The sequence below is a fragment of the Vidua chalybeata genome, chromosome 6 (assembly GCF_026979565.1).
Source record: "Vidua chalybeata isolate OUT-0048 chromosome 6, bVidCha1 merged haplotype, whole genome shotgun sequence".
NCBI lineage: Eukaryota > Metazoa > Chordata > Aves > Passeriformes > Viduidae > Vidua > Vidua chalybeata.
This window is the reverse complement of record NC_071535.1, coordinates 16,513,914-16,534,253: the sequence shown is the minus strand read 5'-3', so window position 1 is coordinate 16,534,253 and position 20,340 is coordinate 16,513,914. Positions and strand designations below refer to the sequence as shown.

The window sequence follows — 20,340 nt, the reverse complement described above, 5'->3', positions numbered from 1 at the left end:
GTATGGAAGAATACTAATTCTGGGAAGAATTCTGCTAGCTGTTACTACAAGCCTTCAACAGTTAATTTTTTCTTTTAATGAAGAAAATCATATAGAACATGTCAATTCAATATTTATCATTTCAGAGGGATCCAGATGTAAAAGGTAAAGAAGTAGGAATGGACAATTTTGCTCAAATGCAATCCATCTGTTTCTAAATTAATTTATGTTTGGCTGTGAATCTCTGGTCACTTAAGTTTTTCAAAGTTTTTTACCTGGCTGACCAAGTTTCATGGAAGTAAGGTATTCAGTTATTCAAAAGAAAAAAAAAATCTATGAGAAGAATGGATTAATGACAATGGGAGAGTTTCCCCTCAGAAAGTTACTTGTTTTCCCTTTGAAAACAGAATCAGAATTTTTCTGAGTTAACTAGCAACCTAATATCCAATAGAAGATTGGATAACAGACTACTTAACACAGATTGGTGTTTCTCCTCCAAATAGCATTCATTTTTAAATGGTATATTACAATAGGAAAACAGCATCCTTAAACCAGTCATTGTAAGAAATCATGATCTGTCTTGCAAAAATTCTTAAACAGCACTTTGATATTTTGACATCAAAATCTGGAGAGAAACTACTTTATGCTCTGGTCTTCTGCATTACTGGTCCCTGATGGAAAAGCACAATCTTCTTTGTGATAAGCACTGAAAAGGGAAACCTCTTGAGCAAAGGCTCAAACAGTCAACTGATCACTGATGACCTGGTTTTGCAATTAAATTAGTCCAGCTCAGTGATGTGTCTTTAGAGTGTTTGGTATGTTCTTAATATTCAATTTCAGGACAGTTAAAACTGAGCCAACTGAAGTACAACAAACAAAGCAAAAAAAAAAAATTGTTTGTTAGGTCTACATCACTGAACAATCCTTTAACTAAAACACAAGCATATGTAGCAAGCCATCTGAAGTATGAATAATTGTACTCATTTTTGCAAGAGAATGCTCAGTGTTGGCGGATGCACTGTCTAATTGCAATGATAAGACATTATCACTTTAATTGGACAACTATAAAGGGTCTTTTAAAGTTAAATGCATAACTAATCTACTAGGTCACTCACGTTAGATTATAGTTCCTAAAGCACTAAATGAGTCAAGTTGTAGTCACTTCCTTCTGTTCTGGATTACCTTTAAACTGCACTAAGAATGTGTACAAATCTCTTCCCAGTCCATCTACCAAAATCCATAGTGGACTAGCCTCCATTTAATCACTTTCCCCAATGGAATGTGCTTTAAAATCTTTTTAAAATACTACTTTTCTTTCCAGAACAGAATGTTCACTCTGTCATCAAATAAATGAAAACAAATAATTCAACAGTGAAAAGCATTTGAGTTATAACTAAATTTGCAACTCTTATCAAGAGATTTTCAGATGAAGAAACAACAATGTATAGGAGCTATTCATTCTACACATCAGATAGAAGTACACAGACATCCACCCAACTGTCTTAGGCTTCAATTCAATCATCTGTCATACTGAATATTCATTTTTATATTATTCATTACTAAGGTATTTGTACGCTCACAGACACACTGTTTGAAGACTGACAACATTCAGTATTTACTATCTAATTTTTTAAACTTCATTAAGCAAACACATAAGCTTCAGAAAAAAACTTAAGCTAATGCAGAAAACATGTACCAATGCAGAAGAACTGAGCACTTCACTACACTATGGAAGAAAGTGTACTTTACTGGATTTAATTTAGAAGAAAAACATTAATTATTATGCATGGTTAAATAGATATTTTTTACAGTAATTAAATACATGTGTTCATATAATTTTGCTTAAGACAAAGATCTCCATGTATACTAAAATAAGATTTTTTTATGTAGTTATAGAACTAAAGGCAATGTGAGGGGAAACAAGGATTTTTAAAAATGAAGTAGCCCTTTAGCAATATACATCAAAATTAAGACCAAACCTGATGACTAGGTTAAATTGACATTGACCAAATCAAAACAATTCCAGAAGTGGAGTTATTAATGAGAAAAAGATATAAAGCTACAAGTCCACCAGATAAAGGTAACACACAAGAAACAACAACTTAGAGTTCTGGGGTTTTTATAGAAAAATGTATTATAGGACTTGAGGAAAAAAATGAAAAAACAAACAAACAAACAAAAAACCCACGGAACTGATTTCACTTGTGCAATGAACAAAATAGCGCTGTAGAAGTTTCAAGTTTCAAGTTCTACCAATTCTCCATGCCCTCAATAATAATTTATATTAGTGTCATGTGCAAATGTACTTTGAAACCCAGTTAGACAAACACTAGAGTGAGATGCATGAAAACAAAGATAAAATTATCTTTTTTATGCCAATTTTCTTTACAATCCAGATGAGATTTTAAAATCATATACACTAGCCTTAAATTCACCACGGGGTTAAGAATACAAATGCCATAAAAAGCAATACTGAATCTCTTTCAATCTCTTAATCTCTTACCAAATCCCTTTATTTGATTAGGTTAGTAAAATTGTAGGTGTTCATAAGCTTTTAAATAAAGTTTGCATCAAAAGTAATTTCATACTTAAATACCGTGATACTGACCTACCCTATGTGAAAATTCCTTTTTACTGAACTACTTTATTCCAGTCAGGTTGTTTTTTCTTTTTGCATGTAAAAAAAAAGCATATTGCTTCATTTTAAAGAAAAAGACAACACCACTGTTGATTCAGTTGTAAAAGACAAATCTCAGGTTTTAGCAAAGCAGTACCATAAAATACTTTAAAACTCTTAAAGCTGCACTGCTTTAACTTGTGTTTAATTCTCACATGCTATTTTCACATAATAACTAAAACAGAGAGAATATTTCACAATGCACTCTTCACACATGCTTCAGTAGCTGTGTAGCAGAAATCAATAGCTTTCTGTTTTCCTACAAGTCACAGGCACTTGCTTCCTTTCACTCAAACAGTGCTTAAGGAAAAGCAGCTTCCCACCTCTCCACTGCAGAACAGTCAATCTGCTGTAATTATTGTAGTCCTGTTTGAGTCATTAGCTGCCCGGTACATGGAAATCTTTAACAGTCATCAGATTATAGCAGAGATAATGAAAATATTGAATCATGCTATTTTCTAGCAAGCATCACTAACTACAAAACTATCCAAACTTCATAAATACATGGTGAAATATTTCTCTCTAATAAGAACTCTAAGTATAGCACATATCTCTATTATGATAATTTTTATCCCTTTTTAATAACCTAAGTAAAACTTGTTTCAGACAATCAATCCAAAGAGAGGGTTACTAGAATAAATTCCAGTTGCTTAAGTATACATTTCTAATGGCAAAATTCTTGCAAGAAGCAGGTGGACCATGAAAGACATGTGAAGAAAGGGAGAGAAATGAAAGTACACTGCTCTGATTGAATTGCAAATGCTACACCTTTATCTGACTTACACAGTTATGTAATTTTATTTAAAAGTGTTACCCTAAGTGAGCATGAAAGCAGCTATACAGGCAAATTCTACCTGTTGTGAGTACATTGGTTCAGAAGTGTAAGTATCTATTGTAATGAATTTTAAGTGCTCTAGTAGTAGCTTCATTATCTACAAAAATACCATATGAAATGTGAATTTCTATGTGTAAATACGTCATTTTAATTGTGTTTAAATTCAGTAGCTAAATTACAATAGCACACATGAAAATTTAAGTCAAATGCAGACAATTTCTTAGATTTTGAAAGCAAACAACACAATCGCAATTACTTTTTTTATTAAAAGAAACATGAGAACTGTTGAGATTTTTTACAGGGAGGACAAATATAAAATGTAAAAGAGAAGAAAAGAAAAAATATAGTTAAATGAACACATTTATCAGGTATATACTGAAAACAGAATGGATTAGAGTCAGAAGAACCAACATTAAATTTTCAAGGAGCAAGATGGCTTCATTTAATGACTGGAGAAAGAGGAATCCAATTCAGAGTGTGGATAAAGCAAACAGATCTCTAATGCCTATCCAAGTCCTCCCCTTTCCTTATGCTGCTTGTAAATGATGTGCCAAAAGTGAGCACAGACGAGATGTGCTTCTTAAAAAAAAATGGTTTGAGACTTTAAGGTTCTCATTCATTATAACATTCTTAACACAGGGAAGATTAGGCTTCATTCAGCTTTGGATCAGAAGCTGGGGTACTGTTCCTTTTCTCACCCCTCAGCACAGTAATGCCAGTACTTGACTTTGTCTCTTGTGCCTAGCACAGTTCTTCTCACAGCTCCAACAGGTCCCACTCTCCCTAGCCACACCTTTCACTATCATTCTTTCCTGATGAAAACTGCATCTCTCTGCACTTACTCTCTGGAACAGGTGTGGCAATCTGCTGCTAATCCCTTCTCATACCAGTTGAACCTCCTCTTGGTTTCGTGCTGTAACTTAGAAGGAATATACTGACATTATCTCTACAACTTCCCTGCTTCAAAAAGTAAAATTTAATATCTTTTAAAATGGTCCCTCCTAAATCCTACCACACTCCATTTGAAATGCAAATATTCTAGAGGAAACTATCAGCTATCTATTTTTAGAAAATTCTTCTGCTGCTTCTAACAAAGACTTTTAGATGTGCAGTCCCAGATTTCAATACCTGTGAAAACTAATGTGAAAGCCAAAAAACATCCATTTTAAAATTTTCTCAGAAGTAAAATCCTGCACACTTTTGACTCTCTGAAATCTAAAAAGCCTATTTGGAGATAGAACTGTACGTTACAAATAATTAACAGCTAACATCAATACTCAGAGATCACTGTTAGGTACTATGTACTTACTTAGTAAGAAATAAGCTTTTATCCTAAAAGCTTGCAATTAAGCTTATTAAAAGTGACACAAAGACATGAGAAAAAGACAAGATAATAATACATTAATTATTATTAGCATAAGGAAGAGTCATAGCATGCCGTTTGCCTAGTCATTCCAACAAATTAGCACAGTCAACCTTTTTTTTTTTTTTAAAGCAACTGAAAATGAAAACGTGACTTTTCAGACTTATGCAGGTCTTTCCTTTTTCATGTCAAGGGCAGCAGAAGAAAGTATGAAAGCTTTTCAGGGAAAACTAGAACAAAGATGTATGACAACACTGGCAAGCCTAAAAACAATAAACTGAAAGCTCAAAACCTAGTAACAGAGACAACCAGAATTTGTTCTATGACATAGGAGTCTGGAATGCAGGATTTCCATCCTTTTTAAATGTGCTTAGGATTGCAATGAGACTTAGTCATCTTGCTCAATTCTGTCCACACCTACCGGAGAGCCAAATACTCACCTCATCAGTAAGAAACTCCTTACTTAGACCAAAGTCTGTCAGCACCACATGGCCATCAGAATCAAGGAGAATATTCTCAAGTTTTATATCCCGATATATAATCCCCAACTGCAAACAGAATATAAGAAAAAGTATTTCCAAATAGTGTAACCACATCAAGAAGATGTTGCTGAATGCTTTTACATATAAAGCCACCAAAAATTACATTATTAAGGTAATCTGACATATGGAAGTTGCACCTCAAAACACACAATTTTGGAAATTACACTGTGCATTAATGTCTTAAAATTTCAAGGACATACTGTATATCCCTTGAATCTAAAAGTGACCAAATACTTGCTGTTGAGCGCAAAACTCATTTCTCCTTTCATTAAGAATGAAAATGGATGCTTCTGTTATATGGCCTAGACATAGACCCTACATATATGCATGCTTTGTAATAGTCTACAAATCCACTTATTACTTCTGAGAACTTTAACACTTTTCATGTCTACAGCTGTGCTAGAACTCTACTACTCAGTTGTGTAGAAACAAGGATAACTGAACATTACAACCCAAAACCTGTTCATGTGCACTACAAATTACTTTTAGTGACATACACCAGTTCACAAGGATTACTAAAAATGAACAAATCATTTGTCAATAACACTACTCTTCACCCTGAAGGCAAAAAATTGTGGCCTTAATCTGCTGCACAAAGAGGGACACTTCATTGGGGGTGATTTCTAATTATACAGCTAATGTCCCATTGCTAGATAAAGTTACTTTCAATTTAAAACAACGTAAAACAATAGTTCTCCTTATTACCTTTATATGACACAAAAAGAATACAGCTATAAGTCCTCAAAATCAGCACCAGAATAAAGTTATTTTACCTTATGGAGATGTTCAAGTGCCAAAACAATTTCTCCGATGTAAATTTGCACCTCATTTTCTGAGAATCTCTCTCTGTGTGAAAGATGAGTAAACAATTCTCCTCCATTTATATAGTCTAAAAAATAGAACACAGAACCTTATAATTTCATTTTCTGACAATTTTATTTTCTTATTGGAATACTATTAGGTACTTTGCAAGCTACTTAGTAACACATTCTACTATCAGATGCTTTCCTTAATTGTAATTCACTAGTACTTCATTATGTTGTACAATATTAAATTTCTTTCTTAGAGAAATGAAGGAAGAACAAGAGTCACTTCTGAATAAGCATCAAAACCATAAAATAAGCTTCAACTACTCCTAAATTATAAAGATGAGTTTTTTCACAAAAATCAGTCTTTTAGTTATTTAGGAATATGAAAAGAAAGAAGCACAAATCATACCTACAAACAGAACCCTTGCAGACTCTCATGAAATACTCTGATGAGTAACAAGGCAGACTAACACAAAGAAAAGCAATTCAGAAAGCAGGTATTAGGGGAAATAATCAGCTATGGACAATTACAAATTTTTTCCTTCACAAGGGAAACCTTGATGGCAAAACTTACTGCAGGAGATTATTTCCACATACACTCCCTCATGGAAACCACACTTTCATTCTTTGCAGGCTATAACACAAGGTTCTTCCCACAGTAAGGGAGAGGAGAAAAAAAATTATTACAACAGAGCTCCACTGTAACACAAACATATTTTAGATGTAGAGCTGTTTATGATAGCAGTGTACATTACAGCCATTAATTTGCGATCTCACAGCCCCCATTACTGTATTTGCGATCTACATACACAGAGCAGGGAACATGCCCCACAAAATCTTACTCCGTATTTTCTTGAATATTGTTTCTATAGATTTGTTGGTATAAAACACAAATCCATAAAAGGGTTCCAATCCTATTTTAAGTTAATAGTTTGAAGGAAAAAAAAAAACATATACACAAATTACACATATTCTGATCTCTCTCCACTTTTCAGATCTCCAGTTCTCTCTTTGAAAAGGAACAGTAGTGGAATTAAATGTGAGAAGGATTATTTTTCTAGACCAACAAGCAAATAAAAAAGATTTAATGAAGTATAAATAACCCCCATTTTACAATTGCTTCCTTTTTCTAAAAAACTTCATGTAGAAAAAGGTAACAGTAACATTTTTTTTTAAATATTTCTAGCCAGAACTGCTAATTTAGTAGAAGGGAAGCATTGAATTGCCATTGAATTGTTCTAAGGACTGTGACAGATCCAAATCAAAGCTGCCACAGAAGGGGCACAACAAACTTAATTCTATCCAGGTTGTAACACTAACCACAACCCAATGAAACAAACAGCCTTCAAATTCTTGGTGTGAGATCAAATGCATCACTGGCACAACAGAAAAAAAAAAAGCCTGGTTACTTCAGGATAATCTGACCTGTCAGGTGAAGTTTATTTAGCTATTTTTTAAAGCATTAGACGTTTAACCTTGTGTGACAAGCTCTGTAAAGAATTGATGGTACTCACATGGATACAACACTTTGTTTGTTCCATATAGTTTAAAGCCAACATAAAAACTGGAATCAACTACCAATTCTGTTTTCTGGAAATCTGGCAGAAATGCAGCTGCATGTCTGCACTTGATTCAGTCTAAATTCATATAGCTATGTAATCTGACAGCATGAAGAACTGTACTAAATATTGCACCGAGGCTCCAATTCGCAAACTCTAAAAACTAAAATGGCAGGTAGCTCACACACTAAATTCAGCCCAGTACAAAAACAAGACAAATACTGTTTTCCCCCAAAATCCAGAAGCCTCTGAAACACTTAAATTCCAAAAGTAAACTCAAGTGATTTACACAGACTTACATGGTAAGACATGAAACACTTGTAACAAACAGTTTGGGTTTTTCCCTCTCAGGGAAGGTATGAAGCTCAGTTGATTTATAAAGTAGCTTTACATCACATTAAGGAGGAGAAATTTTCACTGTTACAGAAAGTCACTAAAAGAATTTTTTAAACTAATTATTCCTACTTTCTGCTGAAAATGAAGGAAAAAAGGACCTGTCTGGCCCAAACAGATATGCTGAGAATGGATGAAAAAGAAAAAAAAAACAAAACAAAAGGCCATAATTATATCTTAGCTATGAACCTCTTGCTTCAAACATCACCTCAACATTGCATTATGGTGGACACATGCCCTGTCGGCACTACCTGCTATGCAGCGTTCTTCAGAACTACTGGGCTTGCTCCTTTTTGACTCTTATGGAAATATAATATCAAACTTAATTTTCTTTCATACAAGAGGCTTTTATAGCCTTCTAATTATGCTTATCACCTAAACTTCCCCCTACTATGTATTTATTTTTAGGCAACTACATACATCTATCTCAGGTTTGAGGGTTTTTTTTTGTTTGGGTTTCTCCTCTTTTTTTTTTTTTTAATATTTCTTATGGGATCTAATGTGCATTTTAGCAAAAAAATACCTGGACTTAAAGAATGGTTCCATAATATTTATAATAATTATTCACATTTTCTCTCACTTAATATTTCAATTTTTTTCCAAATTGTTAGTCAATAACTTTAAATAAAATATAAATTTCAAAACCTTCATTTTTAACAGTTGCTATCAAGGAATCACAAAGCCATTAATATATTTCTAACTATTTATTTGTGACAATCTTTTATTTATTTCTTTAATATCCTAGTCAGAGGAATTTGCAATTACAATTTTCAATTCTCATTTTCAAAAACGAGTTTAGTGAACACTCCATTTCAGTTCTACATATTTATTATTTCACTGCAGTATATGAAACTAAGGTATGTGCATAGAAGACCTTTCTAAGAATTGATAGCTAGAGGTGTATATTCATTTAACATTAAGAAAAATTTTGCTAATTTGATGTAAATCAGACTGTTAATAAAGGTAAAAAAAATGAAGTTATGGATAAAAAGGAACGCAAAACTTGCACTTCAATTAAAAGGCAATTTACTTCCTCAAATGTTTCACTAGAGAAGTGTATTATGAAACGAAGCCTTTAATTAATCCTTCATTTTGCAATTCTTTTAAAATACTCTATGTAAGAAGGTTTTTAAAATTGCTGGCAATTTTCTTACAGATATACCTCATACACCAAACACTAAAACTTGCTGCTAATCTGAAAGGTAGAAATATTTCTAAAATTAGAGTATTACCAAACCTTAGGAACAAGCTCCACTTTCAGCACAGACTTGTGTGATTTTGGACTGTCTCTTAATGCCCAAAAATTGACACAGGCAGGTATCTCAATACTCAAAAGATCAAATTACCTCATAACAAAACATTTAACAAAGCAAATGCTTCCAGGTCATTGATGAATATTCATATACATTTTTTGCTGCATATAAGTCACAGATAACCACTATCCTCTCCAAGTCAGAGTAGCACTCTCAAGCTCAAACAGGAAAACCACAAACACAGACACTGCTGAAGATGAACAGTATTTTACTTCCTATGCTTTCTCATGCAATCTCCAAACACACTGTTCTTTAGACCACATTAAAAAAACCTTATAAAACATGAAGATAAAAGAGGTCTTTTTTTTTTTTTCTTAAGAACTTGAATCCTAAAGAGTACTCACCTAAAATGAGATGAAGCTTTGTATCTGTCTGGAAGGCATAATGTAACGTGACCAAAAACGGTGATTGCCTAATGTGCTCCAAGACTTGTCGTTCTGTCCTCGTGTGCTCAGTTGTTTTGGCTTTTTGAACTATTGTTGCTTTCTTCAATACTTTCATGGCATACAGTTTTCCAGCGTCATGGCCGCTTACTTTCCTCACTAGGAATACTTTTCCATAGGCTTAAAAAGTGGGGAGAAAAAAACCCCAAAAACAAAGAAAAGAAAGAAGAAGAGACAAAAACCACAAATTACCTACTTATACTACAGATCTTCAACACAAACCCAGAAGTCCCTTATGCTGTGGTAAAAATCTTTGTGTGCTCCTGTCTTGAATGAAGCACACTATTTTGGTACCTTCTCTCTTCTGTCCCCAACTACCCTGCTCCCACCAGAAAAAAAAAAAAAGTATAAAACATTAGGAAACTATAAAAGAACTCCTCTAAACATGAAGGGAACTAAACGTACTCCCATTTTAGTCTGAAAAAGGTAGAGTACTTAAGAAGAATCTAACTAAATTAAAGAAGAAAAATTTAAAACTCTAAGATGGTCAGTAAAGAACAAATTTTCATTATTTTTAGAAACAAAATAACTAAGGCAACAAATTAAATCATTAGGTATCAGCATTAAAAACTATGCCAAGCACACAAATATGCAGTTGAGCTGTGGAACTACTGTTACATGATACTGCAGCTGTCAAAAATGCAGATGAATTTAAAAAATTACATAAATCTCTGAAGGAGAGGAAAGCACAGTAAACTCTAAAGAGAATCTCTGGCTCAGGCAGACCCCTAACTGCAGGCTGCTACAAGCTCACTAAGGAAATCATCATTGTAAGCCTCTCCTTAAGCCATAATGAGACAGAAAAACTAACCAGCTCATTGTTTTGTCCCATCCTTGCCAATACCTTCACACTATTTTCTCAAAGAGAATGCTCAAATATCTCAAACCTGAAAATACACTGGACAAGTGTATACAGTCCTGATGTGAGACACTCCAATTTAGTTGGCCTTTTAAAAAGCTATAGAATACAGAGCTCCCAATAAGCATCACATGCAACTCCAGATTTCTTTCTGAATTTTTTCCAGATGGGCAATTTGGAGTTTTTAACTACCAAATGACATGTGAGCTTTTTTCCTAGATATGAGTTCTACTTCAATAAGTATACAGAACTGATACTGCTCATATACTGAACAATTCTTTCTAAGTTCTTTACCTGACTCATTGCACCCTAAGGAATCATGCTTCCCTTCTTTACAGAATTCATTATCTGCAAAAAAAGCTTTCATAAAATAAGTTTTCATAATGTATCTATCAAGAATGGCAAATAGAGTCAGAATAGGTGACATCTTTCTATTTTGTGACATATGCAGGACAGTCTCTTTCAAGCTTTTGCATTTTGTGTTGCATTCTCCAACTCTGCAGTTACGAGCTCTCAAGTGTACATAAGCCAGACTGAATGGTCATCAGTTATTCATCACCAGGGAACAGGAATTTTATGTTGGAGAACATATTAAATTAAATATTAAACATATTAAATTAAAAAGAACAAAAGTCTCATGATTGTAACACTTGGCTACCTGTGATTCTGTAGTAGACGCAACAGGACATTATGTGAAAGAATGAGTGTTACTGTTGTATCTTTAATCACATTCTATAAAAACATATAATAATGCATCTTAAGTGAGAGAATGCAGTACCTACTACAGCTTTTCATGTAGTATCAGAGAAAATTATCTGGTTAGTGTAATAGCTGTAAGAATCTCTAGAAACTATACTCTTGTTGCCATAAAAGACTTTGCAACATAGAACTTTGCCATGGTACAAATTGTTTCTTCAGGAATCTGAAAAGGACTGACAGAATGATGATGATTCTCAGCATTTTTAATGAGAATAAATCTTAAGTAGCACTATTTTAATCAAATGACTCATAATATATCCAACACCAGAATCTCTGATAGCACCACAAGAAATCTACTTAAAAGACAACACTGTAAAAGCCATTTATTTAAGTGGCAGCAAGGAGAGAGTGCATAAGCCAATTGCAATATTCTCACCCAACAATTGTACTTCAGCAAAGCTTTTTTAATTTCTCAAAGAGCATTTTAATGTTCATTCTCATAAAATCTCATGCACACCTCATCTACTGCCAAGGCAGAAATATTCAGCAGGTAATATATGCCCAAAATGAATCACACACAATCACTAAATATCCACCCCTCAAATTCATTGAAAATACATTAAATGATAGAAAAACTACATACACAGACACAAACTTTGTTAGACTGACCTGACAGCTTAAGAGAAATAAAATAAAAATTTAAAGAATAGTTATCAGCCTTTATGGATGACTAAGATATTTCATACCAGCAATTTATACCAAATTTGCACTCAATTAGTGAGATAGAAAAATATAATTGGGTGCTAAAACTTCCCTTTTACTACTGCCCCTTCCATGAATACAAATTCATAGTAATAGATCATAAGTATATATAAGCATACATAAACATAATTATGTATATGAGAATTTATATTCATAGTAATATATATAATTGAATATATACCATTCTAAGTAACAATTCAGCAGGTCATTAGAATAGTCTAAAATACATGCTTGCTGAAAGACAATGAGTTAAAAATATGAAGTGTTCTTTGCTTCTTTCTGTACAAATGCAAGCACATTAAGGCATTGCATCACATCAGCTGATTCTTACAGAGGAAAAGGAGCACAATTCTTACTGTTTATAGCACACTGGATGGTTTCTGTGGACTCCTAAATTCATCAAAACTTTACATTTGCATCCATAATTTTTAAATTAATCTTTTCAAGTGCTAATATAAACTAGACCTCTTTATTAAAGCACTTTTTATACTGTCAGTGTAAGAATAAGCACAAGACTACAAAGGAAAGGGCTCAGAGGTACAGAATATTTAAGGATTTGAACAAATGTCATTGTATTTTTTCATGATATATGCCTAATGACATCTTTGCTCTGCAATTTGAATTTAGATTTAATCTGCCTAAGGAATTTGGAGGCAGAACTCTTACTGTGCTAGTATCAGTCCATATGTATTAAAAATTGGGATATGACAAAGTTAGAAAAAGCATATAGCTCCAGCAGCTAAAAATGGGGGGGAAAGCCAAACAGAAACCTTAACAAGCCTCAACTAATAGCATTCTGAATATTTCAAATTTATTGTCTATGACCAAACTGTCAAAAACAAGGCATTCTCTGTCATCTTTCCTTAGATATCAGATAGGCAAGTATCATTAAAGGAATTTTTTCAACATTATTACTTACTCTGAGAATAAATTCCCTCTCCCACTAAACAAGTGAATGATGATTACTATGAAAGGCAAAAAGTGACAGGAAAGGGTAAGTTGCATCTTAAAATGTACTTTACATCAGCATTTTGATTTTGGTTTTTTTTATCTTTTTTTAAGGTAAATTTATTACAGTAAATAGTTATGGTAGACAATACATGCCTAACTTTTTTTTTGTTCATTTTTAAAGAATGTCAGCTTTTAGAAGGCAGCACTCAAATACAAGACAGTCTACCACTGGATATGGATACCATTCGTTTTTAATTATTAAAAAAAATAAGGTAAATAATTTTCTTCAAAAATTGTTTTAAAGGTACTGCATACCACTGAAGTTTGATGAAGTCAGAACAACCAAGAGCTGCCTAGGATCATCATCTTACTTTCTTCTTTCCTTCTTAAACGTAAGGCTGTTTTTGCTATTCTCTCTGGCATTAGTTCCAATATGAATTTTGCTATTGATCTCCAATTTAATGTAAAGATTTTTTTCAGAATTCTCAGGTCTATGAAAAGGACAAATTTTTCCAGGTTCTTAGATTGAACACAGCCCCCTCTTTTCAGTCTGTTCTTCATGCAGAAAACCAATTTTCCATTTCCAAGCCCTGTCTCCAATTAGCCATCCCACCTACCATTCAGTATACATTCTAGCTGTCCTCAGCAGAAACTGAAGTAAAATATTTAATTGGAGTTTGGAATTCTTTTTAGACACACACTAATTTTGTCTCACTCTCCTGAGCACAGTATCCCCATTTCTTCCTCCTCCTTTTATGAGAGAATATTTTCTTCAATATGCTTTGAAAGAAGTAACTTCATTTCACAGTCTTAACTTTATCAAAATACTTTCTGACCTCTTAGATGAAACTTCATTGTATGTTTTTGCATAACAAGATTTTTGAGATGATTAGTTAAATCTGATATTCATCCCACTAATTTTGTTCCCTTCATATGAATAAATCCTTCAGATACTAAGGATCTTCCACATATAAGGTGAATATCCTTCCCACATAAGCACTTAAATCCAGAAGAGCACATATAAAACATTCTCTCATATATGGTAGTTAGATTCTTGTTTCTCATTATTGTTAGTCTTCATTAGTGGACTGCCGTTCAAAAGGTAGAATGGATTATAAGTGCACATGCCCAAGAACCAATTTTATTGTCTCTTTTTAACCACAGCTGAAAGAGTGAACGAGAGTGGCATTCATTAAAGTTCAGTAAAAAAAAAGGAATAATCCATTGGTAGGAAAATGTATGAACCAGAATGCACTCTACACTGTTTTTCTTTTTTTTAAAAACACATTTTCAAAGAATGAGGCAAATAAGCCAAACAGTTAAAAACACATTTTCAAAGAATGAAGCAAATAAGCCAAGTGGGCGTGCATAAATCAACACAGCCACCTTCTCCTGTTGTTCCTTCCCTGGCTTTGGGAAGCAATTAGATTACTTTGCTGAAAAATAATGTTCTTCTAGAGAATAGGCTCTAGTTTTCTTTGTCACAGGGAGAAAGGCTTTAACTAGATAGGAGGGACAAACTGGAAACACGAACATGGACAGGAAACCTGAAAATTCCATATTAGCAAGGCTATAACAGTAACAGAAAGAGAAAAGGACTTAATACAATTTCAAAAAGCATATACTGAGAAGAACACGGCCAGTCAGAAGTAAAGTCAGTAACAGTTTGTTCCCAAAGCAACAAGTACACTATTAACAGCTTCTTTAACAGTGGCACATTAATAGTGTCATGTCTTTCATTTTACTGATGTAAAGTGCTACTGATTTTTTCAATGAATAAGTTTATTCTGTCACTACCCCCTTAATAAAAGGATCCAGCTCTAACTTTTGCTTTCTTGTCTTCGCACTGAGACTCAGTTCAAAAGAAGAAAGTATATAGTATGAGACAATTTTATACCAAAAAGCAAAATATAACAAGCATGCTTCCAGTTGAGTGTATACATTAGAAGAAAGCAGACAAAAGAATGTAAGAAAGCAATTCAAATAAAGAAAATAATAAGTATGCAATTATGCTGAGCCATAGCATGAAAAAAGTTATGACAAAAAATGGCTTCCACAGGAGAAAAATCAGCACACACAGATACTATTTCTAACAATCTTAAATGTTTGCACTTTTAACACATAAAGCTTAAGAAAGAAGATTTAAATAAGCCTTCACTGCTGTTACCTGAAAAGAATCACCACTGAGTCTAAGAAACTATCACAATTCTTGAGCAAATAAACTGTCAAATCCTTGAGCAAGGTATCATTTAATTTAACATGTTTTAAGTATCTTCTGTGGTTATTCCAGTTGCTTCATGGCAGAATATTGTATTTAAAATATTGTAATTAGTTTCAACAGCATCTACAGTCATCACTTTATGTTACTGTGAGGTTTCAACACATTCTCCCTTGCATTAGATCGATTAAGTATTGGTTTGAAAACACTGCATGGTGCATAACTCCACAGTGAAGCATTTTAAAACAGCATCACTTTTTTACTGAGCATTAGTTATATTACAGTACTATCAATGATACCTAAGAGCTCACACCAGGATAAAGCTTTCACTGCCAGAGTAAAGATGGCTTTTCTCTATTTGTTTATAGCAATGACCAGAATGTTTCTCAAGTTAGGAAATTAAACTTCATCAGCAAGAACATCTTAGGAAGGTTGCAGAATCTCTGCTACTGGAGGCTTTTAAGAATGAATCACCACCAGGGGTGATGCAGGTGTAACTGACTGGGTCTTGGGCCAAGCAATTAAGGGACCTCTTTGAGGTCCAGCATCCTCAGAATCCTGTTTTCAGCAACTCCGTGTGGCAGCAAACATTGCCAGCTGACAGATGGTCACTTGCCAAAAGCAAAGAGAACTAGCTCCATTCTGATCAGGCCACTGGCATTAATGCCATCCAGTAAGCAGCAACCTCTGACACACCTAATGCATGAGTCCTAGCTGTCATAGGCTTGAGACTGAACAAAGCTTCTTGATTGCCCTGATGGTCTAGATTTCTGAAGCAAAAAACTCAGGCTGGGCAAAATTGCATATCAAAAAAGTGAAAAAAATTGCATATCAAAAAAGTGAAAAAAAAAAAAAAAAAAAACCAAAAAAACCAAACACCACAACAAATGCCAACCACTCTTCCTACAAATGCCTTTCAAGATACCCAAGGAATCCTTGGATTCCTAAAGCTTGAGCAATCTTTTAGATTTGACAAAGATTAGATTATTTTAGACAAAAGACATTTCTGGAGCAGCAATACTACTAGAGCAGGATGAAGTCAGACAGGCATGCTTACTCGACTTCTTTTTTTACTTCACACACACAGAGTCAACCCCATTATCAACCCACTAAAGTAGCCTTTTCTGAAAGGGGTCCCTCAAAAATAATCCTGTTAACCCGAGTGAATAGAACAGCTTTGCACTGCAAGCCTAACAATTACCTGCTATAGTTAAGAGTATTCCAGGCCAAGAAAAATTTGGCCAATCTGTTAATGAAGAAAAGAAGGCATGGGAGGTAGCATTGAATGACTGACAAGAATTTAACAGTAAGATGGGCTATTTCAGAGGTACTGCCTAAAGACAAGAGGAGGTCAGGCTACTACTAGTCTGAACTTGAAGACTGACCCTTATGAAACCACCAACTTACGTTGTACCTAAAATGCAATAGTTGTAATACTAGCATGATCCCAGACCAATGGTAAAGGTAACAAAGAGACAAAATTCAAAAAATTTACAAATCCAGCCAATGTTTCCATCAGCAGGAGAGAAAGACATCCTCACATAAAGGCTTAATTGTTTATAATTTCATTTTTGTCAACCCCACTCAGATCCACACTGACCATTTCAGAAAATCATGATTGCTTTTACCTAGGAATATACAACATTTACTTATGAATATTAAAGCTTCCTTGTATCTACCTCTAACTATTTAAATTTAATAGCAAGGTTTCAATTTTTTAGCATGTTAAATTTAAACTTTAAAAACTTTACTTCTGAAATGGAAAAAGATCCTCTCAGGTGATTTAACAGCTTAATTTCTAAAAGAATCTATATGAATTACAACCTCACTGCCAGCCATTAATGACTGATAACACCCTAAAATTTAGTATCATTTAACTAGCATAAAAGTCCTGCAGCCCTTGATGATAGTCCACATTCATGATTATTCCAAGCTACTCAGCAATGCATCTGACTTAATACTGACCAAAAAATAAAAAAGCATAAACACCCTAAAAAGAACAAAAGCCATTACTTTTGTCTGTATATGGGGCTGTGTGTCCCTTTAGCAATGGAGAAACAAAGTTTTTTTGTTCATTACCATCAGTAATCCTACAACATCTAAAAATCTCCAACATTGTGCTGAAACCCACAATACAACAATGAACATTATCCATACTAGGATCTGACTAGGACAGAGTTATGGAGCCAACACCAACCCTAAAATGGATTAGATAAAAAATGGCGCATCTTATTTAATAATGTATTAAAATTACTGTTTTTTTCCCCAAACACACTCTGAAAATTTAACATAATTATCAAGACCATGTCTTAACACAGATTAGGTTTTTCAAATTTTACAAATTTTTACAATTTTACAAAATTTTTAACAAATTAAATTGTCACAAATTTTCAACCATATGTTTTCTTTTTTCCAAAAAAGTGCATATTCAAAAGTGCTGTGCTACAACGTGTGACCTCCAATTTTGGTTATCTGTGAAAAAAAAAATTGAAAAAAATATGCTATGTAATACAAAAGTGCTATCTTCCTAAAGACTGTTCCAATTACCAAAACCTCAGCTAGAAAACAAGATCATACATAAGAGTAATGCTTCCGACATTTAGCTTAAAAATAGTGCATCTTACCCCCTGTTCCAAGAACTTTCAGGAGCTCAAAGTTTTCAATGCCAACTTTCTCTGCATGGCCTGTCAAATTTGCTGAAGGGGAAAAAAAAAAAATCACATCAGATACGTAGTACACCAAAACATCACTCTGACATCTTACTACAGCCCCAGTAAAACCAAGTTAGCAGTTGACTTAAATAATCAGTGCTAAGAAGACATCCCAATTTCATACTGTATTCAACTTGAAAAGCAAGGGAAAGCAATTTTCTTGCTGCCATCAGTGTACTCAAAGGTGTAAAATCACAGAACAGTACTTGAAGCCCATCTGTATACACCATCTTCCAGTGTATCACTGGGCACCTTTGAAAAGAGTCCAGCTCCACCTTGTCTGTAATCTCCAATCACATAGTTACAGACAGCAATCAGGCCACCTCTTAGCCCTGGCACCGTGAATACTCTAATTTGTTTTTGGATTTTATAGTGTGTGGGATGACAAACAGAGCTGCAACAACTGTTCATGCATTTAACACAGGATTGTTAAAGACTCTCCATTAATATCAAGTAGAAATTACCTTAAGTCTACATAACTCACAAGTATGGAAAAATCTAAGCAGCTACAAAGTTGTGTCATTTGTTGTGTCTGGAAGCAGAAGGTTTTATGTTTCTACAAATCTATACCATTTTGTATGTTAGACAAAATAAGTACCCATTTTCTAAGCAGGGATGTAAAGACCACTGTTTGAAAAAAAGGGATTGTGCAAGATTGCTTTGTTGTTTATTGCTTTTTTTTTCATTTCCTAAGCTCCTTAAGAAAGCCTTAAGCAGCTGCCATTTTTCCGTCTTTGATTCCTGTCACAGTATTATGCATCCATTTGCATCAACATGACTACAAACCATTCAGCAAAAGCTCTCACTGAAATGATCCAGGTTAAAAAGCAGCAAGACAAAAAAGTAACTAAGCTTGATAATTCACATTAGTTCAGTTAGACTCAGTTCACATTAGAAGTTCAGTTCCCTGATCCACTTTACTGAGCAGCTTCATAAGCACAATTAAGGATGCATGATCAAGTAGCAAGTCAATATGCACCACAGGAGCTGAACTGAAGCTCGCTGTACTGCTCCTGATTGCAAACAGAACAAATACTCCTGCTAGAGCTACATCACAGTCACTGCTTAAGACAGCAGTAAGGAAGTCACACTCATGTGCCAATAAAGGAGTTATAGCAAGTAAGGCAAACCTAGACTGAGTTAGTGTCTATACAATTAGAGTCTGTTCTGTCACAGAAAGTAAACTGTCTCCAAGTGTCATGGTTTGACACTGGCGCAATGCCAGCATCCCCATGAAAATGCACCTTCCCTAAATAAATGCTGTGAGATGTTATCAGGGACAGAGCAGAGCAGGCCCAAGCTTAATAACAAAGGAAAAAAACTTTATTAAACTACTACTAATACAGAAAACACATAAACTAAATCCAGGATGAAGACCTTTTAAAACCACCCCTCCTCCTCCCAATTCCAAACACACCCAGCCATGAAACATCACCCGGGATTCTTGATCAAATTACCACCCTTCAGGTAATCTATGCTTAAACTATCAAGGGAGAGAGAAGTCTCTCTTGCACCACAGGCCCCCCAGGAAACACAGCTGCCCCCCTGTGTTTCCCTGTCACACATGGCAACCGCCCGGAAGAAAAATCTGCCAGTGTGACACTCTCCTTTCCATGTCACAGTGCTCTCACCACCGTGCATGGACAGACTGCTCGTAGGGCTCCTTTAAGGATGCTTTGCCATGGACCCAAAGATATAACAGTTCAGTTTCTCATCCTGGGACTACAGTCCCCCCCATTTTCCCCTGGGGCCGAGGGGTCCAAAAACAGGACTCATCTTCTTCCCGAAGACAGAGGGTATCACCATTCCCTCTTCAGCTCTCTTCGTTTCTCGCCATTCCTGTGCTGTTCGAAGCTGAAACAAGTCTCCCTGGGTCACCACTGCATCCCCCTAAAATGCAGTCTCTATTGCAGGAGATTTTTTGGTTCAGTCCATGGCTAACAAGAAAAGTCCAGCTAAAAGCTACTTCTTCATCTCCTCCCACCTAAATATTTCTTCTTCTAACATGTCAGGTCCCGGACTGTCTCTCTTCCACTACAAATCAAGGAGGAGTAATACTTTTAAAAAGCCCTCATTCCCTCGAAAGGGTTAAAAGTTCAGACTCCCTGGACGGCCGATATCTCAGTCCGACTTTCCGCCTCCCACGCTGGGCATTTCCCCCCCCTTCTCCTTCTCCTCTGCCGGCAGATTTCCAGGTGCCGCCAGGCTCTCCGTCTCTTTCCCACAT

At 34.7% G+C, this 20,340-nt stretch overlaps 1 protein-coding gene across 7 annotated transcripts in view; it reads right to left on the bottom strand.

The window, feature by feature from the left end:
- Nucleotides 1–20,340, bottom strand: part of RPS6KA5 (ribosomal protein S6 kinase A5) — a 63,664-nt gene that overhangs the window by 32,904 nt on the left and 10,420 nt on the right. For 4 of the 7 annotated variants that reach the window (XM_053945354.1, XM_053945360.1, XM_053945355.1 and 1 more), the window contains exons 2-5: nucleotides 18,027–18,098; nucleotides 9,815–10,033; nucleotides 6,170–6,285; nucleotides 5,295–5,402 (exon numbers count right to left, since the gene is read on the bottom strand). In XM_053945354.1, the coding sequence (XP_053801329.1) occupies nucleotides 5,295–5,402; nucleotides 6,170–6,285; nucleotides 9,815–10,033; nucleotides 18,027–18,098 (515 nt within the window). Of the gene's footprint in view, nucleotides 1–5,294; nucleotides 5,403–6,169; nucleotides 6,286–9,814; nucleotides 10,034–11,066; nucleotides 11,075–18,026; nucleotides 18,099–20,340 lie in introns of those variants that run through there. The other 3 variants (XM_053945357.1, XM_053945358.1, XM_053945356.1) reach the window with 2 other exon arrangements.